The sequence below is a fragment of the Siniperca chuatsi genome, linkage group LG6, assembly GCF_020085105.1.
Source record: "Siniperca chuatsi isolate FFG_IHB_CAS linkage group LG6, ASM2008510v1, whole genome shotgun sequence".
Lineage (NCBI taxonomy): Eukaryota > Metazoa > Chordata > Actinopteri > Centrarchiformes > Sinipercidae > Siniperca > Siniperca chuatsi.
In genome coordinates, this window is record NC_058047.1 from 11,590,317 (window position 1) to 11,605,622 (window position 15,306).

Sequence of the window (15,306 nt, forward strand, 5' to 3'; positions counted from 1 at the left end):
ACATAAGACTTTGACTGTCACTCACCCTGCCTGTTTAAATTTAGTAAATAACAAAGACCGTGTACTGTATTGTGACAATGGGTACAAAAGAGATGCTGTACATACAAATATGTAGGCTATAACCACAGTATAGAACATCATCCATTTTTAAGACAGTGTTAAGAAGTGCAATATGAGCTGAGTTTTTAGTTCTGTACATAGATGAGAATTTAAAAAAAGACAAAACAAAGGCCAATACCTATTAACAAAACTACAGATTCACTCCTATATATGTGTAGTAGTGTATATTTGGTAATATCATCATATTCAAGCCTTGGGAAACACACCTTTGTGTTGGGGTGGACAGCAGCAGGCCAACTTGACAGGTACTTCAGCCAGTAACAGCTTGTTGTGTTGGTAATAGCTGGTGAGCTCTGTCAAGCTGGAAAATGATTTCTGGACACCAGGAAGACTGTAGTCCTCATTCTTAATAATGAGACAGTCTTTATAGTCAAGTCCAAGTGGAGTCTGCAGAAATAGAATATGTGTTACATCACATATTCACAACACTGAAGAGGTTGTTGTAACAACATTCTTTCAAAATTCATATGTTATTGAAACTCTGCTAAGCCTGTCCACATAATGAATCAAAAGGGCCATGAAGTACATAAACATGTGCACAGACATAACTAGTAAATTATGTTTATTGAAAATATTTTATATGTCTTTTATGTTGCTTCAGCAAGAACTTTTACCTGAACACAAACAGTGAGGAAGAAGTTGTCATAGTTCTTGGGACTCTGGCGGAGAAGGAACGTCCCGCCTTTAAATCCTGACTTTTTCAGCTTGTTGACTGCAAACTCTGATCTGATCAAACAAGATTTGAAGGAAATATCTAAAACCGTTGCATGTGAATGGTGGTATTGGATTCCGTAATTATCAAAATGACTCACGTGATTGGGCCGTGACAATGGTTTTTGATCCCTTCCAGAAGACTTGGAGGAGCGATGTCTTGGCAGAAGTAGTGGCTAGAGTCTGTGGTCAGTCTGAAGTAGCCATCAACAAGTGACACAAATGAAAGTGCTTCCTTGAGACTCTGGAACTTGGCTTCCTGTAGTGCAAATCGAGGATAAATAAACATGCATATTTTGCATCAAATCAAAACAGTAAAATCTGAAAAAATATAAATAACATTATTAATTAATGGAAAATAATGATTGGGGAAGGGCTGAATGTAAAATATGTCCCTTACCAAGCATCTGTCATCTTTGCGGGTTATTGTCACCATCCGGCTGTCTTGGAGAACCTGTTCATGGCATACCCTCTTTATACTGATGTCGATGATTTCTTTGAAATCACAGAAGGTCTGCCACTTAAAAAAAAGAAGCGAGGCTGATTATTTAACAACATCTCTTAACTCAGGCGTGGGGAGTATCACCACTGGAGCACATAGGGTTACATTTTGCATATGGACACTTCCGAAGGCCCAAGTAAAGTCATCATAAATGCAGGGCTACTGCAGCCCTATATTACCAGCAGGTCTCTAAGGTCCTCTGATCAGGGTTTGCTGGTTGTTCCTCAATCTAGGCTTAAAACTAAAGGGGACTCTGCTTTTGAGGCTGTGGCTTCTAAACTTTAAACTCTCTCCCTTTGGACTTAAGATCTGTTGACACTGTGGACACTTTTAAAAAATAGCTCATTTATTTAGACTTGCCTTTGTGTTTCTTTTTATTTCTATTTTATGGTGTTTTATGTCTGTACGTATGTTGGATGGTGTCTGTCTTTTGTGAAGCACTTTGAGACATCTCTTGAAAGGTGCTATATAAATAAAGTTACTACAGTAGATCTAACTAATCAAGACCTAATCACAAAACAGTACAATGCAGTTTACAAGCAAAATACAAACAGCGGAGCACAACACAAGGCACAAGACAACATATATTATATTGCAGTATGAACTAGCAAAGTCTACCAGATCCTTAGTGAAGGATGGTGGAATGAAAGACTAACTAACCACTATGCCTCATTCCCACCCAAACTTACTGTAAGTTGAACTTTTTCTTACCATCAGTTTATCATCAGGATCACAACTTCCATTGGTTTGAATTCCAGTTTCCCCAGTGACCCGCACGAGAGAGAAAGATGACTTTGAATGGGAGGAAGAAGGATTCACTTGGAAGGTTTCGCTTCCCAAAGAAGGCTCGATGCCAGCCAGTTCAATCAGGTACTTCAGCTTCAAGCTGCACTCATCTACTGAGCAGTTGCCAAGCTTCTTTAAGAAACGTTTCAGGGTGTTTCGGATTCGATAACGATCCAGACGGTTTCGTTTCTGGATCTCGTGACGATGTGACTTAGGAAGGCATGATTTGTAGCTGAAGGAGGAAGAGTATAACATGGTGAGGTACAACTGGTGAGGCTGGGTTTGGGCAAAATGAAGCATTATCCAAATGTAAATACCTGACAGTCTTGCAGAGCTCTTTAACACTCTGATGGCGCTCTTTAGCCATTCTCCACAAGTCCAGCACTGCAAGGCCAAGGCATTCCTCTTGGGCACTCAAAGGTGGAGACACTCCTGCCTCACTAGTAATAAAGTCGTTTCGCAACTACGCACCAAAAGAATTAAATGATCTTTAATATATGGACAATGCATGCAACTATTTCTGGCATTTAACTGTTTGTCACTTCCATATTCAAAACAAGTGACACTTGTAGCATTTTTTAGCACTATATAGATTTTGAGATATTGGGATAGGTACTAGAAAACAATGAAAATGTTTACTAAGAAGGATGACTACATGGGTGGGATGAGAAAAACTTTGTTTAGATTAAAAGAACATTAGACCTTTTGGTACTTTCTCCCTTACCCTGATCATTCTTTGTTTTGTATAGCAGTTCATGATATGTCTTGCACATTATCGCACTGTTAATGTGATAAAGATTTATCAAACCACCTTATGGATAAATGTCAATGAATTGAAGAATTACATAAAACTATAAGAATATTGTTGGTATATATCCAAACATGTCACAAATAGAGATATAAATATGCACTGTACTTAATTAAAATAAAATATTATGCATTAATAAATTACATGATTTGAAATATTTTATACTTTACCTGAGCAAAGAGATAATCAATAACACTGTAGTCAAGCACTGGACTGATTCTGTCTCTAGTCAGACTGTAGCGGTACGATGTTCTTGTTCCTTGTACAAACCAGTTTCCAAAGAAAAACCTGCATACCAAAAAAAAAACACTAAGTCAACTTCTTGAAATATGCATGCATACATTTTGACATGCATTGTGTGAGTGTACCCCTGCATGTAGGTTTGAACATCATCATTTGGTAACATAATTCTTTGATTATGGTCTTCAAAAAAAATCCTCAGATGATATGACTTCAACTGGTTCAACTAAAGCTGTTGTTATCTCTGAACTAAAAGTAAAATGTGTGATTTTGACTTTGTATGTGCCACCTTTCTGTAGGATGACAGGAAACAAATATGAAGAATGTTATAACTTTTGTTCCAAGCTCACTCTAGCCATATTCTCTCATGTGCTGTGTTGGGTCAAACATTTGCCATTCTACAAGGATGTCAATGAATCTCTTTTTTACTAAAAATATCCTAAAAAAACATTCTTTATTTTCTTTGTGTCTATTTGTTTTTCTTATTTACAGGTTAGCTAGTCACATCTCATTCCATACAATATCTTAACACAGTATAATGTACACTTCTTCCTGATTTAAAAAGTGAATGTATGATTCATCAGTTTTTCACCTACCTGACTCTAAAGTAGACTTGTAAGTCTTCTTCTGTGTTGAACATGTGCGATGGAGGATACCAAAATGAGAGATCGGCAGATGCCAAACCAAAAAGACTTTGGTACACTGGTAAGATTCCTGGAGAAAGAGATCACATTTTTCATCATGCCATGGCTGTCCAGGTGATGCTATGATGACTTCCCCAGCCTTTTGCACACTTGTAAGAATACATTTACAAAGTTATGAGAGCTAAATATTTGACCATGAAGCACATAAAATGGTACAGTTTATTTTACACACAAACTTTGGTATTGGCAATGAGAAGCCATCAGTCAGACTCATGACTTGCCAGTGAAATCTTACCAATTTGTTTGCCGGCTTGGATGCAGACATTTTCAGCAGAGATTTGGCCAGATGAAATGTGTATTGCTGTTGCCTCCTTTGTGGCTGGGAAGAAGTATAGGTGCACTTGTAAACCGAGACCAGTGCTAGAACTGGACCTCTGGCTGCCTCCCCGGTCTCTGATCACCAGAGGGGCCGACTCCTCCTCACTGAGATCCATGGGTACTGCTGAGGACCAAATCAACAGATTTGTAATTACTTTTAGACACCTATAACAGGAAACTGACGCTTAGATTAGGGTTACATAATTTCAGCAGTTTCAAATGTAAATTAAGTTGTTGGATGATCTTGAAAAATGGTATAACTCTCTATTTTTGAGGTACTGTCACTTGATCCATTGCTTCATATTAATACAATTTAAAAATAATTCAGGAAAATAATATTATTATTATATTTGCCTAGGTGTTTGTTAAAGTTGCATTCGGAAAATCATCTCTGCCCACAGGAAGTAATAACGATGTATAACTGAAATCAAAACAACAGGGAAATGCTAATGAAACAGCCGAAAGCGAGTGCTCTGTGGACTCATCAAGGGTTCATATTTTCCTCATCTGCCACTTTCATATGAGGCATGACAAACAATGCTCTTTAATAAACATGAGCATGCTGAGTCCGGTTTGCAGCTCTTCACGCCACTGTAGCTGGTTTTCCTGCTTTAATGTGATTTTTCACACTTTTCTTTGGCTTCAAATTAAATATAGTAAAAACAAATACTTTCCAAAATTACTTGTGGTAAGGAGTTTGCTATAAAAGTAAGATCCTTTTCATTTAACCAGAAACAGAAGTATCACTCTGAAACCTTGCGAGAGGTGAGTTTTTGCAGGGAGACAACGGTGGAAACGTGAGTCAGTAAGCAATCTTACTCTTTAACAAAAAGGTCTATCTCTGTAGGGATCCTTTCCATAATGTTGTCAGACACTTAGAATAGCACTCTGCACCTGTCAGTGGCAAGAACAAGCACTTTTAGTGGACATACGTTTGATGGCATACTTTTGCCCCCAAGGATTATGTTGCAGCCATGGTACCGTGTTTCACAGCTGTCGGCTAAGGCACTCTACTGGACCAATTCCAAATCTTTTTGTACCTATTAGTCATTTAGACCCCAAAATATATAAAAATAGGGCCCAATTTTAAAAATACTTGAATTACCCTTTAAGTACAGTACTTAAAGCAACTACAAGGAACTATCATTTTGTGTTGATTCTGGCGCCCCCTGTGGACATAAGCGGTAGTGTTTCTAACGCCTTGTGTCGTAAAGATCTTGATCTGGCTAGCGCGTGCATTTGTGTGTGAAACAAGTGAAAGAAAGACGCAACTTATTTTTATTACTATTTTTCAGTGGTAGGATCCATAGCGATGACGTAATGTATCTATTTGTGGCTATGTAACATGAATAACTGTAATATGACAATGGTGAAACAAAGTAAACGTTTTAGTTCATACACCTAGGTTACATGTAAGCCTACAACTAACAGATTTGGTTGCTTGGTAATAGTATTTGTTGAGAAAGTTATGAACATTCGCTAGTAATGTTATGGCTTCATAGTGATAAGCCAATAGCAAGATATAACTCGCTAGCAAGACCAACATACGTTACATAATGTTATGTTACAAGCCTGTTGTATTACAGTAATGTCCACCGTGACCTATACCTCATGGACTGTACACAGCCAAATAAAATAGACACATTAAATACCTGTCTAGGAGGAAGAGGGCCAATTCAGGATCGATTTTGAATCCTTTCAAATCTCGTAATTCTCTCCATGAATGACCGACCAAGGTTGATTTGTGTTTTCACCTGTGTTCTATCACTGTCCCTTTTTCTCTGATCCTGCCCCAGTATCAGCCATAATCACAAAATATAATATCAGAAATAAAATTTATCTATAGAAAAATCTCCTCCTGCTTCCTTTCAACTGGCTAACGTACTACTCACTGTGAAACTTTGCCTGAGAAAATGTAAGCGTAGGCTTTTCTGGTCTGGGTGCCATAAATCATTTTGTCTGATTTCACGCAGAACTCGGACCCAGTGACAGGCATTTAGAATACCTATGTAGATATAGCCAGTCTTCTCGCTGATGGTCTCATTTGCTTATGTAGACCATATAGAGGCATCAGTAATAAATTGAGACTGTTTCATAACCAGTTAAAAACTCCTTGTAGCTGCTTTGAGTAAGATTAATTTGAATTTCTTTCAAAATATAAAGGTTTAGTGTGATATTAGCGTTCTTCAACTTTGTAAAACACAGCTGGGGGCTTCTCATTATCTAGACATGGCAGGTTTGCTGAACTGATACAAATTCATGTCGCTTTTGTTCTATGACTTGTTCGTCGGCTGCAGTTACCTTGATAAGGACAAGTGATTCAGAGTAATGTTGCCCACCAAAACTTTATGAGCAAGCCTAAAGAAATCCCATTCACACAGCTCAGACTCAAACACAGACTTGTTACTGTTATGAAACGTATTATAAAGTTTACAGAATAAAAATGTCATGTTGTTTAATTATAGAATTTTGTATATTTGTATACTAAAGTTTGTGTGTTATCACATGCGAGGAAAATTCCCACCATGACTCTGAATGATGTGTTGAAATGTCAAATGTAGATTTGTGGGGATTCCCGTTATATCAGAGGAAACTGCTCACCATGTTCTGCTGTAGCAGAATCAGGAACACAGTATGTGAAATACATCGTTACTGTGTAATAATACATAACTTTGTTTCACATTTTCATAATTGGTTTTCAAATAATTTACTTTGTTTACTTTGATAACAATACAAATGTGATTACTTTAACTAGGCAAATGATCATTAACATAAACAACATTTAATAGCAACAACTGTTTTAACTACAGCCTGAGCTAAAACTGACATTTATTAACACAGCACAACAGTTTTACACTTACAAATTTTAGAGCTAAAGATCAGTATCAATGTTACCTTTACATTTGCAGGGCAGACGTCCTCATTTCGATCGATTTTGTTCCTGTAAACTAGGGCTTTCTTCTTTAACTTCAGTGTTTACCCTGAGCGTGTGTGTCTCTGTGTGTGTGTTGACAGGAAGTTCAGTAGGATTTCCTGATTTAGATAAGCAGATGCGACACAATCAACAGTTTTGTGTCGTCTCTGTCAAACTGGTTTCATCCCACTGACTGAATTGACACTTTTAAAAATACATTAAAAACTCATATCTTTAACAAAATACTTCACTTTTCAGAATAATTTGATTCTATACGTCAAGGTCATTAAATTAAGAGCTCCATTACATCAACTTTGAGAAAACATTTTGTTTGCCTGTACCACCACCATCATGTCAAAATATCAAACCTACACACAAGATATTCATTCATTCATATATTCATCACATTCACATAGCTCACAATCTTATTTGCACATTTCCATGAAACTTGCAAAGCCCTTAAATGCTCCTAGGTTGATAAACTTATTTGATTTGAATTTGACCCCATGGCCTCTCCTGTAACTCAAGCCAAAGACCTTTCAATTTTGACCCCCACTACAAGGAAGACTCTAAGTATACAGAAAAAATAGAAAAGCATCTTTTTTTTTCATCAATTCAGTACTTTTATATTGTGGGGTGTATTTAACATCGTAGCCTCTGTGGGCTAGTGGAGCTTTAGGTGGAGCCTTCATTTGGAATAACAGGTTGATTAAGAAAAAGATTTCACTGGCTTCTTGATGGGAATTTTGGGTAAAAATCAGTGTGTAAAACACATGCACATCTTTCATGTCGAGGTGCTGAGTCCAAAAAAATACTGTTCTACAGTGACACGCTAACTCAGGATTACAGAGCGCCGTGCATTTGCATTTAAAAGCTACAAACCACACATTTGAAGACAGCGAGGTGAAGATTCTTAGTAGAGAGAAGAGTTGGTTTGAACGGGGCGTCAAGGAAGCCATTTTTGTGAAGAAAGAGAACCCCTCTTTGAACAGAAATGGTGGTCTGAGATTTAATCTGCCCAAAGTCTATCAGAGTGTATTATCACCTTGGTCACACCTATCACATGCTAATCAGGCACTTAACAGTGATGAAGTAGATGCAGCCAGAGAACAATAGGCCTGATTACTGATTACTGGGCCATCTTGAAACTATTAGGTCAGTTTCAGGTGAAACTAGCTATTAACAGATACTCAGGCAGATTCCTTCCTGAGGGTAGGGCTTATGTAACTCAGAGTAGTTTAAATTTCCAGTTCCCGTCCAATTTTTTCACAATTGAGAATGACTTCCGGATGGGAGCCGAAACGTCTTGATTCTGAAAACAGTGTCCAGATGACTACGACTGAAACCTTTTCTACGATAGAACACTCCTGGACGAATGAGGGACTACACCGTCTTACTGTTCTACAGTGTTGCGAGTCTTTGTGAAACTGAAACCTTTGGGGGAAAGACATTGGGAAAAAACAACAGAAACAGTAAATTAAAGTAGGAGAGGCATAAGCTATGTTGAAACACATAATGCACCTAGCAGAATCACAATGAAATGAAATGAATGAAAGTCTTCCTCTTGTTACACAAATGGAGGGGGGCGCATATATCGACTCATCTGACATTACAGGAAAAGACAACCAGCTGACTATGGTTTCCCTGTTCAGCACTGAGCGTTTTAGCAATTTCCTGTTACAGCTGTTAGAAAACCATCTGTTCTAAACTGCACATATTTTAATGTTATACTAAGTTTTTGTCTCATTTTTATTTTTTTTCCTCTTGATGATGTTTAGGTTTTTTTTTATATTTGTATATTTTCAAGGTACACATTAAATGATAGTTTTGGTAAACATGTTTATGTGATACACCATATACAGCCTTTCTTTTGAGTATCAGACATTAAACCCAGCGTCCACATAAACGTTTCACACTTCTTCTGAAGTTTAACCCACTTCTCCTCCTGTCTATCTGAATGCTCAGTATGATTCAAAGAGTAATTGCTTAGCTAAAATTGGGCTAATGACTCAGCTTCCGGCAGAGATTTAGATCATTGATCGGATTTATCTTCTGGGGACCATGAATGTCTGTACAGAATTTTACACCAATCAGTCCAATAGCTGTTGAGATACTTCAGCCTGGACCAAGTGGTGGAAGACCGACCGACAGACCAACTGAAAGACAGACCAACATTGCCAATTGCGTGGGAATTCAAGAGTTTAAGAGATTAAAAACCTAATATAGAAATCCAAGTTTAACTTTCAGGTCCCATTAGCTTTGAATAAACACATTGCTTGTTTCCATGCATTGTTGGTCTGTCAGTGGGTCTGTCCATCGGTCAGAGACTTGGGGAAACCCCTTATCTTTCATCTAGCAACACTGAGAGGCGAAAATTTCTACTTGATTAACAAAAAATTACTGAGAACATTGATATTGATTCTGCCTTGAGGTTGAGCCTTGGACACTTCTCTCTAGCACCTCCCACAGGTCAATTAGTCAACAGAACCAACATGATCTCAAGTAGATTTTTAAGTTAACTAGGTAATTTAGGATCAGGAGCAGGGCCACGCCTCAACCACACCTCTAATCACCTGCCAACCCATCCTGTCCAGTTTGTCTCAGCTTTCTCAACTCATCCTCCCTTTCCCTCCCCCTCATCCATTTACCTCTCGACCCCTTCCTTCTCCCTCTGCCCATCCCTATTCGCATCCATCGACCCTCTCTTCCCTTCTTTCGTCCCCTCTTATTTGATCCCATGCATACCTCTCCCATCTCTCCTTTTCCAGGTACTGTCTGGGGCCTGTAATCGGCTCGGGTGACTCTACTCCAGAGACGGATCCCCTACACTGAGACTCCGCCTACCCGGCCTCCAATACATCCATCCCAGACCGGCCTAAACGGATAACTTCCTCTCCCACGTTCATCCCCTTCTTTACATCCACTCAGCCATCCTCAACATCCTATACTGTGTTATTACATTAAACCTTTCAAATCACACTGTTGTGGCGTGGTACTTTTTAGAAACTGCAAGCCCTCAAGATGATAATTGCAAGTGTTTGGTGGGGTTTGTTGTGGTCATACACTGCCTGAGAGGAGGAGGAAGTGAAGCCTAACAGTTATTTATGTATCTACAAGGAAGTGGGGTTGTTGAGGATTTGTTATATCGCCTTTTTTGTAACAGCCAACCACTGGAAGGTCACATCAGTCTGATTTTACTTTCTTTATATTGGCAGCCTGTTAGAACAGGATTTCACATTTTCACTTTTTTTCAAGACAGTGCTGTGAAGGTTATTGTTGTTTTCATGCTCATGGATTCTGAATGTTTTTCTGAATGAACTGGATCACAGTGTTTCATAATTGTACAATGGGCAGAACAGCTCCCATTGCAACATGATAGTCAACTTTTATATGCTTGAGAATGTCCTTCAGGTGTCCAATATCTATATAATCTTTTCTGTGTCAGGGAAATGGATCTTCTATCACCGTCATGAGGGAATATGACTGACTGAGAGGAGGCATCTTTTTTTCAGGATTCTGAAATTTTGTGATGTGCTCCTGTATTAATTCCATTATGGTCCTATATTCTCTTACAATTCAATAAGACCCAATCCTTTTTGTTTTAGAAACTTAGAATTCTTTTTAAGATTTAACACTTAACTCCAATTCACCCCCCTTTCCTCCCACCTTTTGTAACACACATGTGTACAGCCGTACATCTCATAACAGTACACTTGTGGTTGTTTCAAGGTCCAGAATAAAGGCCAAAGATAACAGAGGTTTTGTTGTCAAAGACTCAGAGCTTTGGATCATCCTCATAGAAGCGTTCAGGCCAACAAAATCAGCTTTAATCATTTACATCTCTAAAACTACAACAAGCACCATGCTCCTTAAAGATTTTGGATGGACTAAAGTCTGATTTTTTTGATTTAATTAGCTAATAAACTAAACAGCTTACATACATACTGTATGATCTTTAACCTTTATTTCCAAAATATACTTTTAAAGACTTGTTTTACTTTATTTCAGTTTTATGATTTACTTTATTTGATATCTTAGTTTAACTGCTTGTGCTGCCAATCGTGCCATGTCATGATGGGTGTGGACAGTGACACAGCATCTTTGTCGTTTTACAGGTGGTTATGTGCTGGACTGTTTTTTTGCCAGGATGAAGAAGTTACAGCTCCCTGCCAAGAAATACTATAATATATATATATATATAATAAATACTATAATACTAGCTCCCATAAAATGGCAAATTGTCTTTTTTACACTTGATTTTTGTACAGATTAAACAAACGAGACATAACTTGTTAATTTGTGAACTTTAGGGGTACTTGTGGGCTACCTTTTCCCCCCTACTTCCAGTCTTTGTGCTAAGCTAAGCTAACTGGCTGCTGGCTGTAGCCTTAGGGGACATATATGGGAGATATGGTATTTATCTTCTCATCTCACTCTCCACTTTAAAGCGAATAAGCCTATTTCCCAAAATGTTGAGCTTGTTGATTTTCCTAAATTGTCCAAACAGTGTCCTCTGACTGTCCAGCTGCCAAAATCCAGATAAGAGAAGAGCAGAGATGATCAACATGTTGATTCACTCATATAAATCGCCTTCAATTATTATCATGGGCATAAAGCAATAAGCTTAACGAGCAACAGCTAGTAGTGCAGTGAGCGTTACATTTTTGTTTGTTTTTTGCCTTGGGTTAGGCCACATATATGCTGCCCTATTGTCTTTCTGGAGCTTGTTGGGGCTGTACGAACAAAGAGGAAGACTGCAGACACTAGCAATAAGTGATGTTCCTTATACATACAGCTCCTACCCAGAAGTTTGACAATGTTCTATCTGATAACTTCTTTGCAATGGACATCATATAAGGTGAGGTGTCCATAAACAATGCTCAATGCATTAACTTGAGAATCGCCACACTATCTTCCATTACAAATAGACATACGGCTCAGAAGGAGTGGAAAAAGTAAAGTATTGCGAGGTAACGCAAAACATATTGCGAGGGAACGCAAAAAAAAAAATTGTCCTCAAATTTCTTTCCGCCATGACCTTTAGGGGGCTCGTATCAAATCAATCAAAGCAGTAAAGCACAGTGCTGTTTGTGGTGCAAATTCAATATTATCTATCCTAAAGTATCAGGTCTGTGTGCATTAACAGTGGTTTACATAGCATTTCTATTTTTATTTTTGTTTGTTATACTATCATTAGTGCAATAACCAATATATATATACTTCATTGTGTATTATACTTCACTGTGAAAAGCAGTCAAAGACCATCTTAAGTAAGCTGTTAGGCATGGGGTATAGTGTACAAGTACAGTAGTAGATAATAGATAACTACTCTGTTGAACAAATCAGAATCAACAACATTAAAACAGAAAAAGGTGCTGGTTGGTGGAGAGATCAGACATGTATGTAATATATCGGATAGAATTTTAGTAATTGTATCTCTGAAAAACTCTGCAAAGGCATTACATTTAGATAATGACAAAAGAAAGAAAGCGGTCAACTGCTGAAAATAAAACATGAGGAAATCCTTGTTATTTGAGATCAAATGTGAGAAATAGGCCTGCCTAGCAAGTCTTCTCAGACTGCAAAGATTTTCCTTTTAACACGTTGAGGTCATTTTATTTTCCTCTATTTTTGTTTTTAGTTTGTCTTTGACTTTTCTTATTTTAAGGAAAACTTAACCTAGTTGACAGTGATTTTTTAACTTTGTACAGAAACTATTAAGCTATTAATCTGCACCTTGGCAAGATTTGACCAAGTTGGAGCATAGGCTACTGGCGTCCATGAGCACCTTGTCCATTTCTTTCAGCTTTGGCCTCAGTTTTTCAGAGATAATCTTGCTTAGATTGATTAGAGGTGGGGGAAGATTTGGGTGTCTGTTGACTGTTGTAAAAGATTTGCAATTGCCAGGAATATCTGGCAGGCCTAGGGATCATTTGTTTAATAGTCATGCTGACATGCCTTTCCATGTCCTCAGTTAGGCCTAGGAAGAGGGTGGAGCAAAAAGTGGAAGAGGGTAACAGTTTGTCGTCATCACATTCTGTGGCATCATGGGCTGCTGAGCAGGACTTAGGTGGAAGGTGGAAGGACAGTGCCATTCTTTACATCTTTAGGAATGGCAGGAATGACCGAATGGAGAAGTGAGTATTGTAGGTTAAAGGTGAACAACCTCATCTCGGCTCTATTTAGGTGAAATCCATCTGTTTCAAAGATGTGTCTATGCTCCCAAAACTGGTTGAAGATGTCAAGGAAGTCCATCTTGTGGGAGGAACAGGCTGTTGAAAGCCACGTGCTCACACCTAACTACCTACTGAATTTGTTTATTCCAAAACCGAAGAGGGAGGGGACACTGAGAACATGGAGTCAATGATTTTCTTATTCTCCTGTATTTGATATAAACTGGAGACTCCACAGCCTTGTTTTCATTATATACACTTTTGCTCAATTTTAGAAAATTGCAATTATGATGATGATGATGATGGTGGATTGGTTGTGATAATTGGTTATATTTTATTTTAACAACTTCTTCTTAATTTATTTCTATCTCTGTTTATTATTTTTGCTTCCCTCCTGTTTTGAAACTGTTCTTTAAATTGTCTTAGAGGAGCATTTGTGGGAAAAGAGCTATATAAATAAAGTTTATTATTATTATTTTTACAAGTGATGCTTCTTTCTGTATTTATTTAGTTTTCCCTGCATTAGATTGTCCATCAGCCTGCCTGTTGAGTCTGTTGATTCCTCACAGAGACCACTCAGAAAAACTACAAGAAGGAGCCATAAATTTCATCTTAGTTTCATAAAACAGTGATGGGATTCACTTTCAAATGAAAACCTCTGCTGCATTCGGAGAGTGTTAAGTTCATAATAATGCTGATATTCTGGTCTGAAGAATAATTTTTAATACTTTGCAGAGTCATTTTTAGGAGTGAAAGTAAAATATTTGATAAAGAGGGGCACAGATCTTAATTTCAGAACTCATAATAAAGGTTTTAACATATATGAAACATTTTTTCATATTGTCAAGTGGTCAAAAGTGTCCTTAATTCAGTGGTAACCAACCATTTTGTCTTGTGACCATTAGGCGATTTCTTCTTGTGATACCTCAAAACATGAGTTGTGAGCAGTTCAACCAAGGAGATATTAATCCCTCTCAGGTTGTTTTAGTTATTAATCAGGGTATTAATTTAGATGCACACTATTACTGCTAATGTACCATGTTTGACTCTTCTAACTATAAGTGTAACATTATGTCAGGTATGTGTTCAGTAAAGCTGAAACAATTAGTCGATTAATCGACAGAAAATTAACAAGCAACAATTCTGATTATCAGTTAATTGTTTTCAAGCCTTTTTTAAGCAAAAATGTCAAGATTTCTCTGGTTCCTGCTTCTCAAATGTGAATATTTTCATGTGTCCTTATTTTATCTATGATAGTGAACTAAACGGTCAGTTAGTCAGACAATTTGAAGTTGTCATCTTGGGCTCTGGGAAATAATGATTTTCCACTATTTATAGACTAAACAATAATCTAATAATAATAGAATTTAATCAGCAGATTAATAATGAAAATGACAATTTGACTACTTGCAGCCATGCTGTACAGTAAGGACTACTAGCATACTATGAAGACTATAGACTCGGTTATATTTTCAACACACACACACAGTAATCACACATGTTATTACTGAGGAATAGTCACTTTTTCCCTACTCTTCCTCACCTCCCCTCTCTTTCGCTATCTCGCCGTCTTTCCTACACACACACACACACACACACACACACACACACACACACAAAAATGACCAAGACATCTATTTACAATTTTGTCATTCTGATTGTCCATACCGTAATTTTACTATGTTGGTCTATTCTGTACACACGATACCTTGCATGTCTGTCCGTCCGGGGAGAGGGATCCCTCTTCTGTTACTCTTCCTGAGGTTTCTTCCATTTTTTCCTCGTTAAAGTTTTTTTTTTTGAGAGAGAGAGTGAGTTAGTTTGTCCTTATCCGAATCGAGGGTCTATGGATAGAGGGTGTCTTATACTAGACTATGAAGTCCCCCTGAGGCAAATTTTTGATTTGTGATATTGGGCTATATAAATAAAATTTGACTTGACTTGGCTGCATGCACTGCAGGACGCAGGGAACTTTCATTCTCCAGCAAGATCCTGCAGTCCTCAACATGAGCCACTTGACCATCCTTTTC

At 37.8% G+C, this 15,306-nt stretch overlaps 1 protein-coding gene across 4 annotated transcripts in view; it reads right to left on the reverse strand.

Annotated features, from left to right (window-relative positions):
- The window catches only part of jak3 (Janus kinase 3 (a protein tyrosine kinase, leukocyte)), a 25,336-nt gene extending 10,294 nt beyond the window's left edge, over positions 1-15,042 (reverse strand). The window contains exons 1-10 of one of the 4 annotated variants that reach the window (XM_044200586.1): positions 14,985-15,042; positions 4,107-4,313; positions 3,764-3,881; positions 3,098-3,215; positions 2,437-2,582; positions 2,045-2,351; positions 1,232-1,351; positions 933-1,090; positions 735-846; positions 327-507 (exon numbers count right to left, since the gene is read on the reverse strand). In XM_044200586.1, the coding sequence (XP_044056521.1) occupies positions 327-507; positions 735-846; positions 933-1,090; positions 1,232-1,351; positions 2,045-2,351; positions 2,437-2,582; positions 3,098-3,215; positions 3,764-3,881; positions 4,107-4,313; positions 14,985-14,991 (1,474 nt within the window). In that variant the 5' untranslated portion in view covers positions 14,992-15,042. Of the gene's footprint in view, positions 1-326; positions 508-734; positions 847-932; positions 1,091-1,231; positions 1,352-2,044; positions 2,352-2,436; positions 2,583-3,097; positions 3,216-3,763; positions 3,882-4,106; positions 4,314-7,084; positions 7,223-14,984 lie in introns of those variants that run through there. The other 3 variants (XM_044200587.1, XM_044200588.1, XM_044200589.1) reach the window with 3 other exon arrangements.
- Between the last annotated feature and the right edge of the window lie 264 nt (positions 15,043-15,306).